Here is a 19,635-nt window from a genome sequence, read left to right as displayed (position 1 = left end):
AAAGAAAAATGCTCATTAAGGCAAATTAATCGAAGTTACTTCCCATCACCACCAATAACACCTACTGCTCTTTCATGGTGGTAGTAATGGAGTTGCACTATTCCACCCAACTGCTCAAAATCATGTGAAACATAGGTGTTTGGTTTTTAAAATTTTTTTTTATGTTTATTTGTTTTGAGAGAGAGTGGGACAGCACAAGTCGGGGAAGGGCAGAGAGAAAGAGGGAGACACAGACTCCAAAGCAGGCTCCAGACTCTGAGCTGTCTGCACAGAGCCAACGCAGGGCTCGAACTCACAGTGAGATCGTGACCTGAGGCAACACTGGATGCTCAACCGACTGAGCCACCCAGGTGCCCCAAAACGTAAGTTTTAAATGATACATTAACTAGAATTCTGGCTCCTTAAATACATTTTTGAACATAAAATAAATGAGAAATAACTGGCTTTGGAGGCTATAAACTCATCAACCATGCTTTACTAGAAGTATACTTTAGTCAAGTTACTAGATCATAATTATTTTAGAACAGGTAAAGATTTCATTAAAATGATTCTCACTATAAAGTACATGTTTCTTCCTCACAGTACAGTTTTGTTGTAATGATATATATATTCCAAGCCATGGAAATTTAAAAAACAAATTAGCTTTTACCTAGGCTGGCTGGCTGTCTTGTAGAGATAGGTATTTTGAGAAAATGCAGTAGGTTGGCAAATAAATATACTGAATGCAGTATATAGAAAGAAAATGGCCCTTTAAAATGTAACAAGGAACCATATACAACCTCTATCTGCTCTGGTCTTCTGAGAATTTACAAGTTACAGTGGTGTTTCTCTGCCTAAAGTGGAAACTACTACCCTTGCTCTTTTCATACCTCACTTTCACTGGCACTCTTGCCCCAAACATCACCCAACAAGTGGCATGCTGTCCATAAACATCATTGTTCTTCCCGTCTCAACTAACAGTACCTGAGGATGGCTGAGTTGCAACTGGGGTTGGGGAACTGGCAAAATACATCCAAAGGTTACATCCCATACAAGAAGCAGGCCCCATGGTTTTGCAATTAAGAAAATAGAAACCATCAGCTTCTACATGTACAGCGTAGTGCATGTATTAAGAGGGGACTCACTGCAATTTAGCAGAAAGATCACTGGACTCTGCCAGGGAGCCATCAGGCAGCGAGGGATCTGGCCTCAGTTCTTCCCCTAACTGTAGTAACTGAATCAAGTCACCTGACTTTTGTTTTCTATCTGTAAAACATAGGGCAAGTGCCAGATCAATGTTTCTCAACTGAGGTGCTTGCATAGGGGACAACTGGCAAATATCTGCAAACATTTTTGGTTGTCATGACTTAAGGGGAAGAAGTATTAACCATGTTTTCTATTTTCTGTATTTTATGGTGCTTTGCCATCTTGGGGGCTAATTCCTAGGGAGAGCAAACGACTTCCTCTGCCCTCCCCCCAGCAGTGTTTTTCCATATGAAAACCAAACAATCCAGAGCCCATACCCCAACTACCTCCTTTATCTCTCACCCAGCAAACCATGATTTCTCCTGCCCTAAATCACCCAGGGCCAGGTAACTAAACAACTGGAGACTATTCCTGTGGCCCAGAGCCCACTGAAATTACTCAAATTATCCATTCCTAACTTTGCTCAAACCTGCCAACCCTGTCTCACCCATTCCTTCCCTTGGATACCTCAAGAACGGTTCTGGGCAGCACTTGTTCCTTCCTGCTTCTGCTTCCTGACCAACCCAGGTGCTTTCTTTCTCATGTTCCCTCTTGGGAACTGAAAGTAATAAACTTTTTTTCCTCCATGTCTGTAATCTTACCATAGCTAATTAAAACAAAATCCAAGGGGCGCCTGGGTGGCTCAGTAGGTTGAGCATCTGGCTTCGGCTCAGGTCATGATCTCATGGTTCGTGGGTTTGAGCCCTACATTGGGCTCTATGCTGACAGCTCAGAGCCTGGAGCCTGCTTCGGATTCTGTATCTCCCTCTCTCTCTGACCTCCCTGTTCATGCTGTCTCTCTCTCAAAAATAAATAAAACATTAGAAAATAATTTAAAAACAAAAAAAAATCCCAGGTACATTAAAAAAACTTGTGTTTTTTTTTTTTTACACTTTATTTATTTTTGAGAGACAAAGAGTGAACAGGGGAGGGGCAGAGAAAAGAGACGCAGAATCCGAAGTAGTCTCACAGGCTCTGAGTTGGCTGTCAGTACAGAGCCTGATGCAGGGCTTGAACCCACAAACCATGAGATCATGACCTGAGCCGAAGTCAGATGCTCAACGGACTGAGCCACTCAGGCGCCCCTCCCAGGTACATTTTTAAACGGGGGTGTGCTACTGGCATGTAGTGAGTAGAGGCCAGGATGCTGCTGAATAACTTAATGATACACAGGACAGCCCCCATAGCAAAGAATTATCCAGCCCCAAATGTCAGCAGTGTCAAGGTTAAGGAACTCCTGACTAGATGAGCTCTTAGGGTCCTGCCAGTTCTACAACCACTTGTTAAAACAGTCTAATAGGTTGAACTGTTTGTAGAAGAGATTGCTGTGACAGGATCAAAACAGCACTGTTATCCTGGGTTCGCTCAACTTCAGAGTACCACAAACTTTTTCTTGTGATAACTGCTACAGTTAAGGGTTTTGATCTATGGTATAGACATATTAATGAAGCGCTGAAGTAATGCTGAAAAAAAAATTCACAATAAAAATTCAAAAACATTCCAGCAAGAAATAAATGTGTTGTAGTAACAAGAATAATTTTATAAAACAAACTCAATTTCAATTCTTAAAAGGTACTAAAATCAATGTCTCACCCATTCCTTCCCTTGGATACCTCAAGAACAGCATAGAGAAACATGGAGTAAAGACAAGAAGCCTAGCAAATGACCCTCACCTTCAGGGTAAGTAGCCTCAAGGACTCTCCCCTCAAGGACTCTGGGCCCACCCCCACCCCCATACATACCAGGGAATAACAATTCAGGTGTCAAGGGACTCTACCTTAGCCTTGTCTAATTTATAAGACAAGTAACATCCACTTTGCAATTAAAACATATGTATATACATATTATACACACACACACACACACACACACACACACACACACACACATTCAGGTTTGTTCCACATGGACTGCAGTACTGCTGAGAGTCTACTTAGATCTAGTCTACTAATGACTAGAAACTTATTCAGTTTGGTCAGCATCTTTCAGAAAGGTAACAATTAGACTTAAAGTCACAAAACACCTTCTAGAGACACTCTACACAAGGGCCATCATAGTACACAAGCTCCATAGAGGCACAGAGGTTGGCATACATCAAGACCTAATCATCTGCTTCATTTTACCAAAAACATTCCTTCCTGCCCAAAGAGAAAAGATTTCATACAGGACAGAAAATGTCAGATGTTTGAAAATAAGGGTGTTGGTGAAAATGGTTAGAATAGGCATGTCTGGAGATATTGGGGCAGAAGGGAGGGAACTAAAAAGAGGCAAAAAGTTCATTTGGATAAAGAGAGAATGTGAGGGGTATCTGAGAAAAGTCATGAAAAAGCTAACTGCTCAAAGAAGTTACTTAGTTTCAAAGGGTTTGAAAAAGTATTTCATTAACACCTACCTCAGGGTCAAGATCATCGAGAACAGTTTCTAGTTGTTTTAGTTCTACTTCTGATAGATTTCCAAGGAGCTCATCTTCATCCAGGTCCTTGTACTTTTCTAAGTCCTTCCGGAATGGTAGTGCCATGATTTGCAGTATAGGAAAAGTCACTTAATTTTTGCTATTCAATATAGTCAGGAGTGATTTCTACTTTTCTTAAAGCTATGGAGAGAAGAAACAAACACATTTAAAATGTTAAGTCATCTCCACCTACTTAGATTTATTATTAGGTTACGTGAAATGTAATTTCCACGTGTCAGATATTCTTTATCAATCTATCACATATTACCTTTGCTCAACAGACTGAGCCACTCAGGCACCCCTTCACATATTACCTTTGTATACGGATCATTCAATGTCCTTACCTCTTATTTTTGGTTAATGAAAAAATCAGCTGGGAAAAATAAGGGTGGAGGGAGTAAATTCAAATGTATTAAAAGAGTTATTTGATAGAATTTAGAATTTCTGGTAACTGAGTTTTAGGAGGAAAGAACTCATCATGTGCCAAAATAAAATTTTTCTCATCAGTGACTTTCAAATTATTCTACCAGAGTACTTTGCTTAAGCATGATACGTTTAAGACGCATTTGTTTTACTGTAAATTGTGTATGAGAACATTATTTTCTGACTCACTACTAAAAGGAGGATATTAATACACTCCCCATTGAAGAGTGGCCACTAGCCACTGGAAAAAATAAGTTTTAGAAAGGCACATCAAAAAATTTTTTTTGAAAAAGTGTTTTTAAAGGAAAAAATACAGCTTTCTGAAAATGTTTCTTCAAAACTATGCTGGGATATGTCAGCCACCAACTGGCAAAGGTGGTCAGAAAAGTCTGATTATAGGAAAGGACCTTTGTCATTTCCTCACCGTGTGAATCTTTCCCAAATGAGGTAAAACTCAACAAGCAGCCTCCTTCCAGATACAGCAGAACTGTTCCAAAGGAAAAGATACTTTGAATTGATTCCACAAAATGTGCAAAGTAGAAATAAAGTATTTCTGTAAGTTCTAGCCACAAATGTGGATCATGTTTCATAAAATGTTCCTATATGAACAAGAAATAATCCTTAAAGATTTTGCTCAATTTTTCTTGGCTGCAAAACACTCAGTACTTCAAAGTCCTGATATATTTCCTTTACTACTCCTTTCTCCCAAGGTTTTCCAACTTACTATTTAAGCTAATATATTTTCCTCCTCAAACCAGTAACAGTTTATGGATCCTTTCACGTGTTTTCATCTCCTAAGAAGAAAGGAAGGTTCACCACAGGGGTCTGTCAGGGCTGACTAGCAGCCACCTGGGTCCAATAACAAGCAAATTAAGAGAACTGTGCTTATGCACATGTTAAACTGAAGGCATTTTGTGTAACTGCCCAAGACAGGTCTGGCTTACACCTTTTCTACCTGGCATCTCATCTGGCTTGGTTTAAAAATTATCCTGGATTTTTTTTCGGTGGGTTGTTTTTTTTTTTTTTTTGCATAAATTATCATCATTGCTGTCATTACTAAGCTTGGTAAATCTCTGCTTTATCCTTCCAACTTTAAGATATTAAGCTCACCAAGTACCTTGAGAATATATTTTCTCAATTAAAAATAATACACTTTGGGGGCACCTGGGTGGCTCAGTTGGTTGAGCATCTATCTCAGGTCATGATCTCAGGGTTGTGAGATCGAGCCCCAAGTTAGGCTCCAAGCTCAGTGTAACAAGACTTTCTCTCTCTCTCTCTCTCAAATTAAAAAAAAAACAACCCACTGCAGAGAAGATTCAATAAAAGGTATAAGCATTTTCAAATATATTAACCAACAAATACATCTTTAAATAAAGTGGGAGGCAATTTTAGGGAGAAAAATAAAAATTACATTAAAATAATATTCCCTTCATAGGGGCTCCTGGGTGACTCAGTCGGTTAAGCATCCAACTTTGGCTCAGATTATGATCTCATGGTTTGTGAAATGAGTTGGAACCCTGCATCAGGCTCTGTGCTGACTGACAGCTCAGAGCCTGGAGCCTGTCTTCAGATCCTGTGTCTTCCACTCTCTCTGCCCCTCCCCTACTCATACTCTGTCTCTCTCTCTCTTTCTCTCTCTCAAAACTAAATAAACATTAAAACAATATCCAACTCATAAAAATACCAATGACATGGTATTTGAGACAGATAAAGGTAAGAAACTGATAAAAGTATATGAACATATACCAAGAGTAATTATTTAGCTTTTGTATTTTAATGTTTAGACAATCATTATAAAAATGTTTTTAATGTAGTTTAATATAATTTGTTTTTGGGGTTTATAGTATATAATAAAGCCAATTTCTTAGTCAATAAGTAATTCCAAGAAATTGAGCATTCCCTCCCTTTACCCTTAAAAGTTTTCCAGTACAGGCCATAAGTTTAACAGTCACCCTATTGGTAAGGCACTAGTGTCAATATGGACAATATGATAATGGACAATATGGACAATAATGGATGATATGATAGGATGAATACCCAGGAATGCACTATCCAGCTTCAGAAAGAGAACATTACAAGGTCTCACATGTTTCCCTTTCCACTTGCATCTCCTTCTCCCAAAAAAGGAGCAAGTAACATTAAAAAAAAGTGGACTGAATTTTGAATTAACCATTCTTTTGCTTTCTTGTACAGTTTTACCTTACATGTACATGTCCTTAATGGTTTTAGTCTGTTCTTTTTTTTTTTTGCACTTTATACAAATGGAATCAAACAGCATGTATTTTTTGGTGACTTGCTTTTTTCACTCAATATTGTTTTGAATTCATGCTTAGAGCTGCACTTCCATTTTCATTCTTGTAGAGTATTTCATTGTATAAATGAACATAGTAGTTGTCCCCTTCTATTTTTCTGCTATAAACAATCTTGTTACCTATTTCCTGGTATTCATGTGCATAAGTTTCTCTAAGTTATTGAAACCTAGGAATGGAATTGCTGGGGAAAGGGTATAGTAATACTCAACTTTACTAGGTAATATTAAACTGTTTTCAAAGTGGTTGTATCAATTCATATTCCTAGAAGATTCAGTGCATGACAATCTATGTTGCTCATCCTTGTTAAGTGTTGCTATTCATGGTTTCCTTATCCATGTTGCCATTATCCTTGTGTATATCTCCATTACAACCACAGATTGTATGTAAGAATCCTCAAAGCTTAAGGGTACAACTGATAATGTTAACATACAATGATGAGAGATTGTTTCCCAAAGAAATAGAATAAATTACTACAGAATGGTGTTAGCGTAACTAAAGAAGGCAATAAGCATACAGATGTAAGAAAATGGGGTTCATCAAGCAACATGTGGCCATGTTCATTAAGCACAAGGGAGGTATGGTGTCCTGTGCAGCAGATGTGACTGGCTAGCTCCCACTGCCAGTACGGTCATGGTACAGAGAAGCATCAGACAACCGAAGCCTGATGTCATCTGACATTTACATCACCCGATTACTTCCCTTTATTCTTCTCCATGCTCAGCAAGTAATCTTCTAATAAAAATTGGCTGTTCACATAGCTTTCCTCATTGTAAATTAATAAACTGGTTTTCTGGCTTATGTACTGCTCTTTTATGAGTGTGGTTAGCATGGGTCACTTTTTAAGAGATTAGGCACCTACTGGAATCAGGTCTCTACAAAAGCAAAGCTGAGGACCACCATGTGAAATCTTACGCATGGACTGGCTGGCCAGCGACTCCTAAAGATACCTATCTCAGGGAGGAGCCAAGATGGCGGAGGGGAAGGGAGCTCTGTAAAACTTCGTCCTCCCCATCTATCAAATTGAGAAGGACATTACTCTCATCTGCAAGAGTGGAAGGAGAAAATACAGACTCCAGAAAGAAAACAACCTCAAAGATGCCTGAGTGAGTGAGTGTGAACTGGGCAGATGGGAAAATGGGCCAGCCCGAGAAGGGGAGGGGAGGTGGAGCCTCAGCCAAATGCAGGGAAAGCGCACGGAGCCCCTGAGAGACAAAAGGAAGAGAAAGAGAAACTGAACACACTCATAGTACTGTCTCTAGAGAAGAGATAAAGAACGTTTAACCCTGCATGGAGAGAAAAACTCTCACTCCATATATAACCGCTGGGAAGTCCAAATCCCAAACTGCAGTGGCACAAGGGAAAAAACAGCCTTCACCCCTGCACGATCCTGGCAGGGAATCTGTGGCCGCAGTGGTGGCCCCGGGGGCACGCACTTCGGCCTTGGCTGGGGGAGTGGGAGCACATACCTCATTTCCACAGCGCATCTCGCCTCTAGCATTGGCTGCCGAATCCAGAATCCCGGGTGCCAACAGGGAAAAATAGCCCCCACACCTGCGGGATTCCAGCAGGGAGTTGGTGGCGGCGGAGGCTGCCGGACTGCTCACATAATTTCCGGCAGCGCCCAGCACCTCAGGCAGCGGCATCACGAATCCCAGCAGGCACCAAGAGAAACTGCTCCCTCCCCTATATGCAATCCCGGCTGGGGGCTGGAAGTTGGCGGTGACGTCTGTGGGGGCGTGCACTTTGCCTCCTGCAGTGCACCTTGCCTCCGGCAGCAGCCATAGTGCAAATCCCTGCTGGTGCCAAGACAAACTGCTCCCTCCTCCTACCAGATCCTGGCTAAGAAGCCAGCCACCAAAGCAAGTACATCTCATCTGTGGTAGAATAAAAGTGCAGGGACTAGGATTTTGAAACAAGGTGGGCCTGGAAAATACAGCTTGGCTCAGCTGCAGCACATGGAGATTGGACTCATTAGAGGGGCCTGCAGCACTTAGTTCCAGCAGAGCTTGGGGCGCCATCATTCATCCTCTGCAACCACCATGGCGGGGCCTCTGAGAGCAGCCCCCAGACCTATGTACACCAAACCACGCCTATCTGTGAGGGAGAGCTGCTTTTTTTTTGTACTTATTTTTATTATTATTACCCTTTTTACTTTAAAAAATTTAATTTTTACTCATTTTCCTTTTTCCTTCCACCCCCTTTTTTCCCCTTCTTCTAACCATCCAGATATATTCTCCCTTATCTCCTCCTTATCTCTCCCCTCGACTGGTTATACACTTCTAGACTGTCCACTGTCCTTTGTTGTCTCTGCCCCTCTTTATTTTTTTTTTCTTCTCTTTCCTCTCCCTTCTTTTCTTCCATTCCCCCTTTTAATTTGTTTGTTTGATTTATTTGTGCATTTACGTGCTTCAGTTCCCTCTGTGTTTGTCTATCTGTTTTCCTTCTCAGGGCTACCCCAAGAAACAAGCCAAAGTACGCATGACGGCAAGTCCCAAATATCACTGAGTAGGGAAATAAAATAATCAAAGGCACAACAAGAGAAACTGAGAGACACCACTAAAAGACTATTTCCTGAAATGACAGGCTCTGGACAGTCAATAAGCCTCCTTTAACTGAGCAATACTAACAGGTACACAGTGCACAACTAGCTTTTAAAAACTGACAAGAGACAGAAAACTAGCTGAAATGATAAAACGAAGGAACTCTTCTCTGAAGAATCTCCAGGAAGAAGTCACAGTCACAGAACTACTCAAAACAGATCTAAGCAACATAACTGAACAAGATTTTAAAACCATTGTCATAAAATTAGTTGCTGGGCTTGAAAAAAGCATCAGAGAAGCTACTGATACAATGACTAGGGACTTTCAAATTGGTGTTACGAGTTTAAAAAAAAAAATGGCTATAAATGAGGGGAATAATAAAATGGAGCTGGCCACCTCACAGATTGAAGAGGCAGAGGGAAGAATAGGTGAACTGGAAGACACAGTTGTAGCAAAAAGGGAAGCTGAGACAAAGAGAGAGAAACTGATCCAGGAGCAGGAAAGGAGAATTCGAGACCTGAGTGATACAATCAAACAGAACAACATCCGTATCATAGACATTCCTGAAGGGAAGGCAGAAAGAAAGGTCCTGAAGGGATATTAGACCAAATTATAACTGATACTTTCCCAAATCTGGGGAAAGATATAGACATTCAAATTCAAGAGGCACAAAGAACCCCCTTAAGACGTAATTTGAATCGACCTTCAGCACAACATATCATAGTGAAACTGGCAAAATATAAAGATAAAGAGAGAATTCTGAAAGCAGCTAGGGATAAAAGGGCCCTCACATACAAAGGGAAACCTATCAGAGTGGTTACAGACCTATCTAATGAAACTTGGCAGGCCAGGAAGGAATGGCAGGAAATCTTCAATGTGATGAACAGAAAAAACATGCAGCCAAGAATCCTTTATCCAGCGAGCCTGTCATTCAAAATAAAAGGAGAGATAAAGGTGTTCCCAAATAAACAAAAATTGAGAGATCATGACCTAGGTGAAGTCCGATGCTTAACCAACTGAGCCAGGCAGGTGCCCTGAGCAGTTTTTCCTAAAAAGAGAGAGATGAACTAAGGAATGACTATTTCAGTTAGTATTTAGTATTAATTTTTTGTGTTATACCTATTTTTTTCTGAGGAGTTTAAAATGGCTCTATGACACCTAGAATTCTCAGTATGGTTTTAAAACAAAGTCTCTTGGTTAATATTTTCAGGACGGTTTTGAGATCCACTTTGTGAACTGCTCTAATATGACAACTGCTGAACAATTTTTGGACAAATTTTTTAATAACTACCAATGAACTGAACAAATAACATAAATAAGCCAACTACCAATTACTAAATAAAACAAGTCCTATGGTCTTCATTTTATTTGTATGCTAAATCAAAGCACATGTCTTCCTTAATACCTTTTCTGGTATCTTCTGCAAAGAGCTAAATCTAAAAAAGCAAAAAGAAACATGTAATTTGTCATGATTCTTAAAAAATATATATACAATTACTCTTATTTTCTTTCCAGTATTTTCCATGCTTAGAGTCAAACTGCTAAAGAGATGGTCATGAATTTGGCACCCAGCATCGTCATTTCAAGATCTACCAGCTGACCCTTCCAACACCTCTACTCTGAGTTCCTTGACCTTCTCTCTTCTGATGATCCAGTCTTCTGCCCTGCCTCAGTCCTACATAGCCATGGTTGTAACCTAGTCCTTCTCATTACCAATAATTATACCCCTCCACAACTTTTAACAACCTTGATTGAGCCTCCCTGTCTCTGAACTTCTCTGGCAAAACCCGAACCCTGTTTAAAACTCTCTTCCTACTCCTCTCCTGCACCAGGGTGGCAGATCATGTGGGAGAAAAACACACACACCAACATGTCATATTTAATATTTATCATCGCTAACATCAAAGAGTCCTGCCTAGCAATCCTATGGCATATCCCTAGTCCAGTCACTCTCCCACTCTCTTACATGGCTCTTTACTTCTTCTCATGCAAACCTTTAATATATCTTATCAGTCACTCTCAAAGACTCAATCTTAATATTTCACTGAGATTTATAAAGACAATTGTAAGAGGGTGGACATCTAAGCTCCCACTGCTATACTAACCAACCTACTACATCGATACCGTATACTGTACCTTCCCTTTTGCTTCTATAGATGAACTGTCCATACTCTTACCTAAAGCCAATCTCACCTCTTGTGACCACAGCCCATCCCTGCTCCTCTATGACATGATTGCTCCAGTAACTATGACCTTTTGTTACTAGTCATGCCCATGAGCATACAGGCTGTAATATGTCCCCTGACTTCATAACCCCTTCCAGATACTATCCTACTTCTTGGCTCCTCTTTACAGAACACTTTAAAGAAAAATTCAGTATCCCTCGCTCCTCTCCCTTTTATTCTCTCAAACCTTCTCCAATGTCGTTTTTTTATTCCCAGCATTCACACCACCCAAACTGATCTGGTTAGCAATAATCTGCACAATGTCCTATCCAACTGTCAATTCTTACCCCTCATCTTATGGGACCTATCAGCATTTGACAGCAAATCACTCCTGTCATCCTACAACACTTTCTTCAGCTGGCCGTGGGGACATTATTCTCTCTTGGTCCCCCTTGACCCCTTTACTACTTTGGCTGTGCCATCTCATTCTCCTCTGATGGTTCTTCCTCATTTCCCCTACCTTTAAGTGTTGGAATATCCCCAGGTCCCCCTTAGTTCTTTGGACAGCTTCCTTCTATACTCAATCCCCAGGTAATTTCATACATTGACAATTCTTGGATTTATATATTCAATCTGGACCTCTCTCCTGAATGCCAGACTTAGAAATATTTATGTAACAGCTCTACTTGGATAACTACCAGGTGTCTCAAACATAAATGTGCAAAACAGACTCCTAATTTTCTTCCTTATACCTGCTCTTAGTATATTTTTCACCATTTAATAAACAGCAACTCCATCCTATTAGTTGGTTGGGCCAAAAATCTTGGTGTTTACTGTGACTACTCTTACATTCCATATCTGATCTGTCAAATAAATCCTCTTGGTGCTAACTTTAAAATATTATGTCGCACTATCTCCACTGCTTCCATTCTGGTTCAAGTCATCATTTCTTACCTGGTTTATTGCAATACTCTCACTCTAATGGCTATATAGTCAATCGGTAGTCTATCTTCTGCAAAGGTGCCAGAACTATCATGTTCTTTCTAACTGAAGTTTTTATTGAGATAATTATAGATTCACATGTCAGTTCTAAGAAATCATACAGAGAGATCCCTTGTACACTTTGTCTAGTTTCCCTCAGTGGTAACACTTTGCACAACTAATGTATACCACAATGAGCATACTGACATTTATATAGTCTGCTGATCTTCTTCTGATTTCCCCAGTTTTACTGGTATTTGTGTGTTTGTGTGTAGGGTAGGGTTATGGCCTACATTTTTATCACCTTGTAGGTTTAGGTTTGTGTACCCGCCACCACAGTCAAGATACCGAATAGTTTCAAAACAAAGATTCCTCCTGTTGCCCTTTTGTAATAACCAAACCCACCTTCTTCTTTAACTCCTGGCAAACTATGAATCTGCCCTCTATTTCTAAAATTTTTTCACTTCAAAAATGCTATATAGAATCATATAATATGCAACCTTTAGGAATTGGTTTATCATTAAACATAAATCTCTAGAGATTCTTCCAAGCTTCTGTATCAGTAACTCATTCCTTTTATTGTGTTCCACGGTATGTATGCATCTCAGTGTAACCATTCAGATGTTGAAAAACTTCGAGAATGATTCCAGTTCTTAACTATTACAAATAAAGTGTCAGTGAACATTCGTGTACAAGTTTTCGTGTGAATATAATTAGTGAGATCAAATTAATTCCACTGTTCACAATCTTCTAATGGTATCTCATCTCTGTCAGTATAAACGCCTAGTGGCTCCCAACGCCCTGCATGATCTTCCTCCAAGCCCCAACTTATCTCCAACCATTCTATCCCTTGCTCACGACACTTGATGTTCTTGCTCCTCCTCCAACAAACCAGGCACATGCCTGCCTTAGGACCTTTGCACTTAATGCTCCTTCTGCTTGGAACACTCTTCCCTGGTACAGCTAAATAACCTTTTCCTTGGGGCACCTGGAGGGCTCAGTCAGTTTAGCTTCCAACTTCAGCTCAGGTCATGATCTCACAGCTCATGAATTCAAGCCCCACATAGGGCTCTGTGCTGACAGCTCAAAGCCTGGAGTCTGCTTCAGATTCTGTGTCTCTCCTTCTCTCTCTGCCCCTCTCCTGCTTGAACCCCACAAGCCCCCATAATGCTGCACTAGGCAATCTCTTCTTACCCCATATTTCCCTCTGTATCATTACCTGACAATACATATTTATTGATTTGTTGTCTGTATTCTGTCACTAAAATCTAATTTCTATTCAAGCAAGGACTTTATTTTGTTCACTACTGCCTCGTCAACAGAGAACAGATTGTGGCACATGCTAAGTACTAAAAAATAGTCAATATAATTATTTTCAAGGCTAACAGTAAACTTATAAAAGTCATTTACGTTAACTTGGAGTCATCCAAGATTTTCGAAACAACTAACTTTTTAATTTCATATGACAGTAACTTTGTTTTAGATCAGATCTTTCTAAATTAGGAAGCTATTTAAGAAACTAAAAACTCAAGAATATTTATTTCTTCTTTACACTAAGAATTAATGGGAAGCTTAAATCTCAATTAAGATGGGTAACAGTATTCTTAAGTTTCTCATGTTAAATTGCCAGGCCTAGGGTTTTTTCCTTCAAAATCTGCCTTTTTTAAGTTTTATTTATTTAAGTAATCTGTACACCCAACATGGGGCTCGAACTGATGATCCTGAGATCAAGAGTTGCATTTTCCTCCAACTGAGCCAGCCAGGCACCCCCAAAATTTGCCTTTTTAAAAATAAATATGGGGCACCTGGGTGGCTCAGTCAGTTAAGTGTCTGACTTCAGCTCAGGTCATGATCTCGCAGTCCATGAATTTGAGCCCCACGTCAGGCTCTATGCTGACAGCTCAGAGCCGGAAGCCTGCTTCGGATTCTGTCTGTCTGTCTGTCTCTGCCCCTCCCCACTCATACTCTGTCTCTGAAAAGTAAATAAACATTAAAAAATTTTTTTAAATACACACACACACACACACACACACACACACACACACACACACACTCCCAGCATGGCTAAAATAAAAATGACATGTACCAAGTGGTGATAAGGACATGAAGCAACTGAAACTCTTATACATTACTAGTGGAATGCAAATCAATTCAACCACTTTGGAAAACAATTTGGCAGTATCTACTAGAGCTAAACAGACTCAAACCATAGTGGCACAGCAATTTCATGTTCGTCTCATAAAAGACATTAGTGTTTGTTAATAAAATAAGATGTACAAATACGTTCAGTGCAGCTTTATTCATAATATCCCCAAACTGGAAATGATGCAAATGTCCATTACTTTACTATTTGTGTATACAAATAAATTGTGGTACTGTCACAAAATAGAACACTACATAGTAATAAAGTACTGGAGACCTACAAACATATGAAGGACTGTCACATGTAATATGTCAAAAGGAATGTAAAAAACTAAACATGATATAATAAATACTGTGTGCTTTTACATAGATTAAATTCAAGAACAGGCAAAACTAATCCATGGGGATGGAAATCAGAATAGCTACGGGGGGCGGGGGCAGGGCTGCAGATTAGGTAGGGACATTGGAAAACATTCTGAGGTGATGACAATGTGCTACATCTTAAACTGGGTGATATATATGCAAGTATATATACATGCATAAAATTAACCTGTCCACTTAAAATTTTCTTCCTTCACTCTGTTATACTTCAAAAAATTTCAATATACCCCTGCTTTGTGCAAGTAACTGTATGTATCTGATGTTGAGAATTAAAGTTCCCACATAGAACAGACTGATTTTTCTTTAGCCACGGTAATGAGTAGTCATCAAAAACAAAAAACAAAAACAATCTGCCTTTGTAAGCCAATCAATCACCATCAGTTTCTCACTTCTGAAGGAAACATTCCTGAGCCAACGAAACAACAGACTCACCCAAATAATCATGCCTCTACAGATGATGTCATTATGGTCTTGGAAAAGTTTGCCAGGCCTAAAATTCCACACTTTCCAAAAACCCTATATAAAAAATTGGTCTTGTCTGCTCAAAGAGACTATACCTGGCCAACAAAGTTTTCCCTTATTATATAAGTATTGCTGAGCTTTGTCTTCTCGTTTCAGATATTGACTACTGGCTGATAGTGTCATTATCCTTTCATGCTAAAGAAAACTTCTAGTCATTATATATGTTTATTTTTAAATAAAAATATTTTAATGTTGATACATAGTAGTTAATAACTACTACTGGTTAATCACTACAACTAGTTAATAACTACTAGTAGTTAATAACTACTACTAAATATTCCCCCTAGATAAATACCCATGTAATCATTTGAACTAGATATGACTCATCATCTGATAATCTCTTAAATTATCTACTTCAATTTGCTTTGGTTAAAAAAAATTCAAATTGGGGTGTTTTGGTGGCTCAGTCAGATAAACATCCAACTCTTGATCTCAGGTCAGGTCTTGATCTCAGGGTCATGAGTTCAAGCCTCGTATTAGGTTCCATGCTGGAATGTGAAGACTACTTAAAAACAAACATCAAACCAGCATTGCTTTTTCTTTTTTGTTTGAACCTGGCTTGGAATTAATTTGGAAACAAATTTAAAGTAAGTTAATTCCACCTGGAGATTTTAACATGTAAAAGTATCTAAAATGCTCTCTTATTTAATGTTAGGCTTGAGTTTCATCTCTGTTAGTTTGAGGAACATTCTCTTTGATAAAGAAGACTGGAGTAAAGAAAGTCATCTATTTTTCCTGGCATTAGTAAAGCCGAGGCTGAGTATGAATATCTGTCAGGGACAGTGTACAGCAGACTTCTCAACTGCAAGGGAATTTAAGAGTCTCATAAGATCACTTCCTTTTTATGAGCTTATGAATTCTAGATAACACTAATTACAACCCAAACATGTGCTTCCTGTCCACTGCATCCAAAGCACTATGCATAGAGTACTTATCTTCTAAAAAGTAAAAACCATTTTATTTTACTTGTATATAATATGTATTACTTTTATAAAAAACTTTTTTTCAAGGGAAAAAATGAATGTTAAATCATCCTTCTGTTCACTACATCTTCAATACAATGAGGCTGAAACGACAGTACATTTAATAATTTTGTAGAGTTGTGTGATGCTATGGTTGACCCTGATGAACACACACTGAAGAGAGGTAGTTGCTTTGCACACAGAAATTTAAGAAAATGGTGGCTGAGGGGCGCCTGGGTGGCTCAGTTGGTTGGGCGGCTAACTTCAGCTCAGGTCATGATCTTGCGGTCTGTGGGTTCAAGCCCCGCACTGGGCTCTGTGCTGACAGCTCAGAGCCTGGAGCCTGCTCCAGTTCTGTGTCTCCCTCTCTCTCTCAAAAATAAACAGTAAAAAAATGTTTTAAAAAATGGTGGTTGATTATTCTGTGTAAAAATTCCATGGTAATGAACCAACCCACATATGAGATTAGCTAAGTAGTCCCATCTTTCCTGCCACTGCTACTGATGCCATCTCGAATTTTTTTAAATGAGATCTCTAGATCCCAAAAGCACAAAAAAAGAAATCTGAAGTCTGGAGACCCAAAAAAAACTTGTTAAGGTCAAAAAAGGAAGAGATTTAATTGGAAGAAGGTCACTGACGGCATTCTCAAACTAGAAACCAGCCAGATAATTTCTGTAACTATTACAAGAAAATACTTCACAGGTTACTCACACCACAACAAAAACAATATTTCAATAAGACCAGTAAGAGACTCTGTGGCTCCCATGTACCCCACTTCCTTCTCTGGTTCAAAGCAGCCAAACTAGCTCCCAGCCCTAGCCTACCTTCTCTCCTTTCATTCTTCTTAGTGGTGTTGTGGCACCAGAGATAGAAGGCCAGGTCAGAGAGGAATCCATTTTGTGCACCCCCCTGATGAATGCCACAACAGCCACACTCTTAGCATACTCTGTTTCTCAGTACCAAATGTTTTCAGTCTTCTTCTCCTCCTCCTTCTTCTCTTTGCTTTGTTTATTTAATAGATTGGGGAGGCTAGGAAATGCTGAAGCTTTTCTAAAAACTGTTGCAAACTCAAAAAGTCTTAAAATAGAAATGACATCATACGAACAAGTCTCTTGGGGGTAATAAGCTTACAGAGCTGGTAATCTTTGCTGGTTAACCCAGAGCCTTCTACCAGTCATAATGTGGACAGAACCAAATATGATACGAGGTAGCTAGGGGAAGCTTGACAGTGCTCAGCCATCAATCAAAATGCTGAATCCATTCCAAGCATATAATGGAGAGACCCATCTGAGGGCTTTCTTTCTCTTTCTCTCCCAAAGGGAAGTATCACTATGACTCATTCTTCCTCTTGCAAGAATTTTCTTAATCCAGAGTTAGTAAGCATTGAACTATATACAAAACCCTAAAATAAACAAGGCTAGGTCTAAAAGGAATCATGCTGAGAGCAATCTGAATTTCATGCAGTGAACACAAGGTGAACAGTAACATCTTTTCTCAGTTTCATCCCTTCTGAATTTCCTGGGCTTCAGATCAGATGCTTTTTCCCCATCATTCTGAAAAGCTCCCCTTTTCCAACATTCCCAATTTCCACATCTTTAAATCAGTATATATCTGTATACACTGATTGTCTATTACATACTTGTTTTTTTCTCCCCACTTTATAAATGCTTCTCAAACCGGAATTTAAGGTATCAGTCTAAGACAAGACAATTTAAGACAAGAATCAAAGATGGCACAGATAGGGAACAGACACTCTAATACTCGATTGTAGATTTAATGTTAAATGTAGGTACATACTTAATACTTTTAATTTTCTTTCGTTACATGTCACTCTCTGTTTTCAAAGGCAGTGACCAGCAAAGTTGGGCATAAAGCGAAAGTAAATCGGATTCTCCCTTGGACTCTCCTGCCACCTTCCATCAGAGTGGCATACAAAAAAGAACCCATCTCTTCTCTTTCTTCACTCCCTTTGTCCATCCATGGGTACGCAGAACTCTAACCTCTAGCAATGCTGTATATCAACAACTGTGCCACAATAAAGATTAAGAAGGAAATCGCAGTTAAATGGAAAACATGTCTATATAGGAAAATATACTTCTAAATGAGAAAACTATCCTGGGAGAAATCAACTATTCTCAGCAAAATGTACCTAGATGAAGATGTGCATAATGGTTGCTAGCAATACTTGCACATCTTCTGATTGACACTTAATAAGGCATCAAAATATTTTGTATGAAAGCTATACCAACATTCTAGGGACTGTAAGAAGGTAAGTTTTTTGGTAAAACACGGGAGAAAGTGCTCTAAGGGATTACCAGAACTAATCTAGATCACCAAAATAAACCCACAAAATATGGAAAATGTCAGAAAGAATATTTTTTATTTGAAGATTTTCTAAATTGATGACCATTAAAAAATACTAATATATACATAGTATGCTGAATCCATTCAATATGCAGCTACTATTGTCATTTGTATTGTTTACTGTTAATTGTATTTGTATGCAAAATAATGCACTACCTTGGTCAAAATGGCAAGCAATATAGTAGACAAATGTCTAAAATAAAAAGTTCGGGGCGCCTGGGTGGCTCAGTCGGTTAAGCATACAGCTTCGACTCAGGTCACGATCTCACGGCTCATGGGTTCGAGCCCCGTGTCAGGCTCTGTGCTGACAGCTAGCTCAAAGCCTGGAGCCTGTTTCAGATTCTGTGTCTCCCTCTCTCTCTGACCCTCCCCTGCTTGCGCTGTCTCTCTCTGTCTCTCAAAAATAAATAAAAGACATAAAAAAAAATTTTTTTAAATAAAAAGTTCTTAAAGTATATCCCTATTCTGTTTCATTCTACCAGTGTTTTAATCCTTCCTGACTAGATTTTGTTATTTACCCAACAATAAAATTCAGTCTTCCTAAATAAAATTCTACTTTTCCCCCTTTTGGGGGTAAGGTGGGCCTGGTTGGATTATAATATAGAATATGGGATAATATAATAACAAGTTTTAAAAATTTAATTGGAAAGTCTTCAGTTTTAAAAATAAATGAAAAGAAAATTCTCAATTTTAGGTAAACTGTGTAACTCAAGTCCCTTTTCTCTGGTAGCATAAGGAAAATCCTATCTTTAGACTGTATGATGAATACTTCTGAGTTTTTTCTAAAGAAGTAACAAACTATAACAAACTTAAGTATCTGAGAGAATTCAATGATTACTCAAGGAAGAAAAACAACAAAAATCCAGAACACCAGCAGTCTTAAAGAGAAAATGCCTAGCATTTAGCTCCTAGCACTGAACTCCAGGAGGTCTGCAGATGTATGGACTTAAGAGCTCTGTGACTATGAGCAAGTCACTTCGCTTCTCAATTTGCTTGGGTAGATGGAGAATAACTAACACACGGCTCCAGTTCCGACAATGGACCCATCCACATCCACAACAGACACTGCAAATCAAATGGCCTTTCCCCCAGGAAACCCAGACGCAGCCTCAGTCCTTACACAGCCACTACCAACAGAGGACAAGTGGCAAAAGGATGAAGCCTGTT

General features: G+C 39.2%; 1 protein-coding gene across 1 annotated transcript in view; it reads right to left on the bottom strand.

Moving 5' to 3' along the window:
• The window catches only part of TMOD3 (tropomodulin 3), a 78,597-nt gene that overhangs the window by 41,182 nt on the left and 17,780 nt on the right, over nucleotides 1-19,635 (bottom strand). The window contains exon 2 of the mRNA XM_029951537.1: nucleotides 3,617-3,817. Within this exon, the coding sequence (XP_029807397.1) occupies nucleotides 3,617-3,742 (126 nt within the window). The 5' untranslated portion in view covers nucleotides 3,743-3,817. The remainder of the gene's footprint in view (nucleotides 1-3,616; nucleotides 3,818-19,635) is intronic.

This window comes from Suricata suricatta, chromosome 9, assembly GCF_006229205.1.
Source record: "Suricata suricatta isolate VVHF042 chromosome 9, meerkat_22Aug2017_6uvM2_HiC, whole genome shotgun sequence".
Classification (NCBI taxonomy): domain Eukaryota; kingdom Metazoa; phylum Chordata; class Mammalia; order Carnivora; family Herpestidae; genus Suricata; species Suricata suricatta.
Note: the sequence above shows the minus strand (reverse complement) of the source record. Positions and strands in the feature narration are given on the sequence as shown.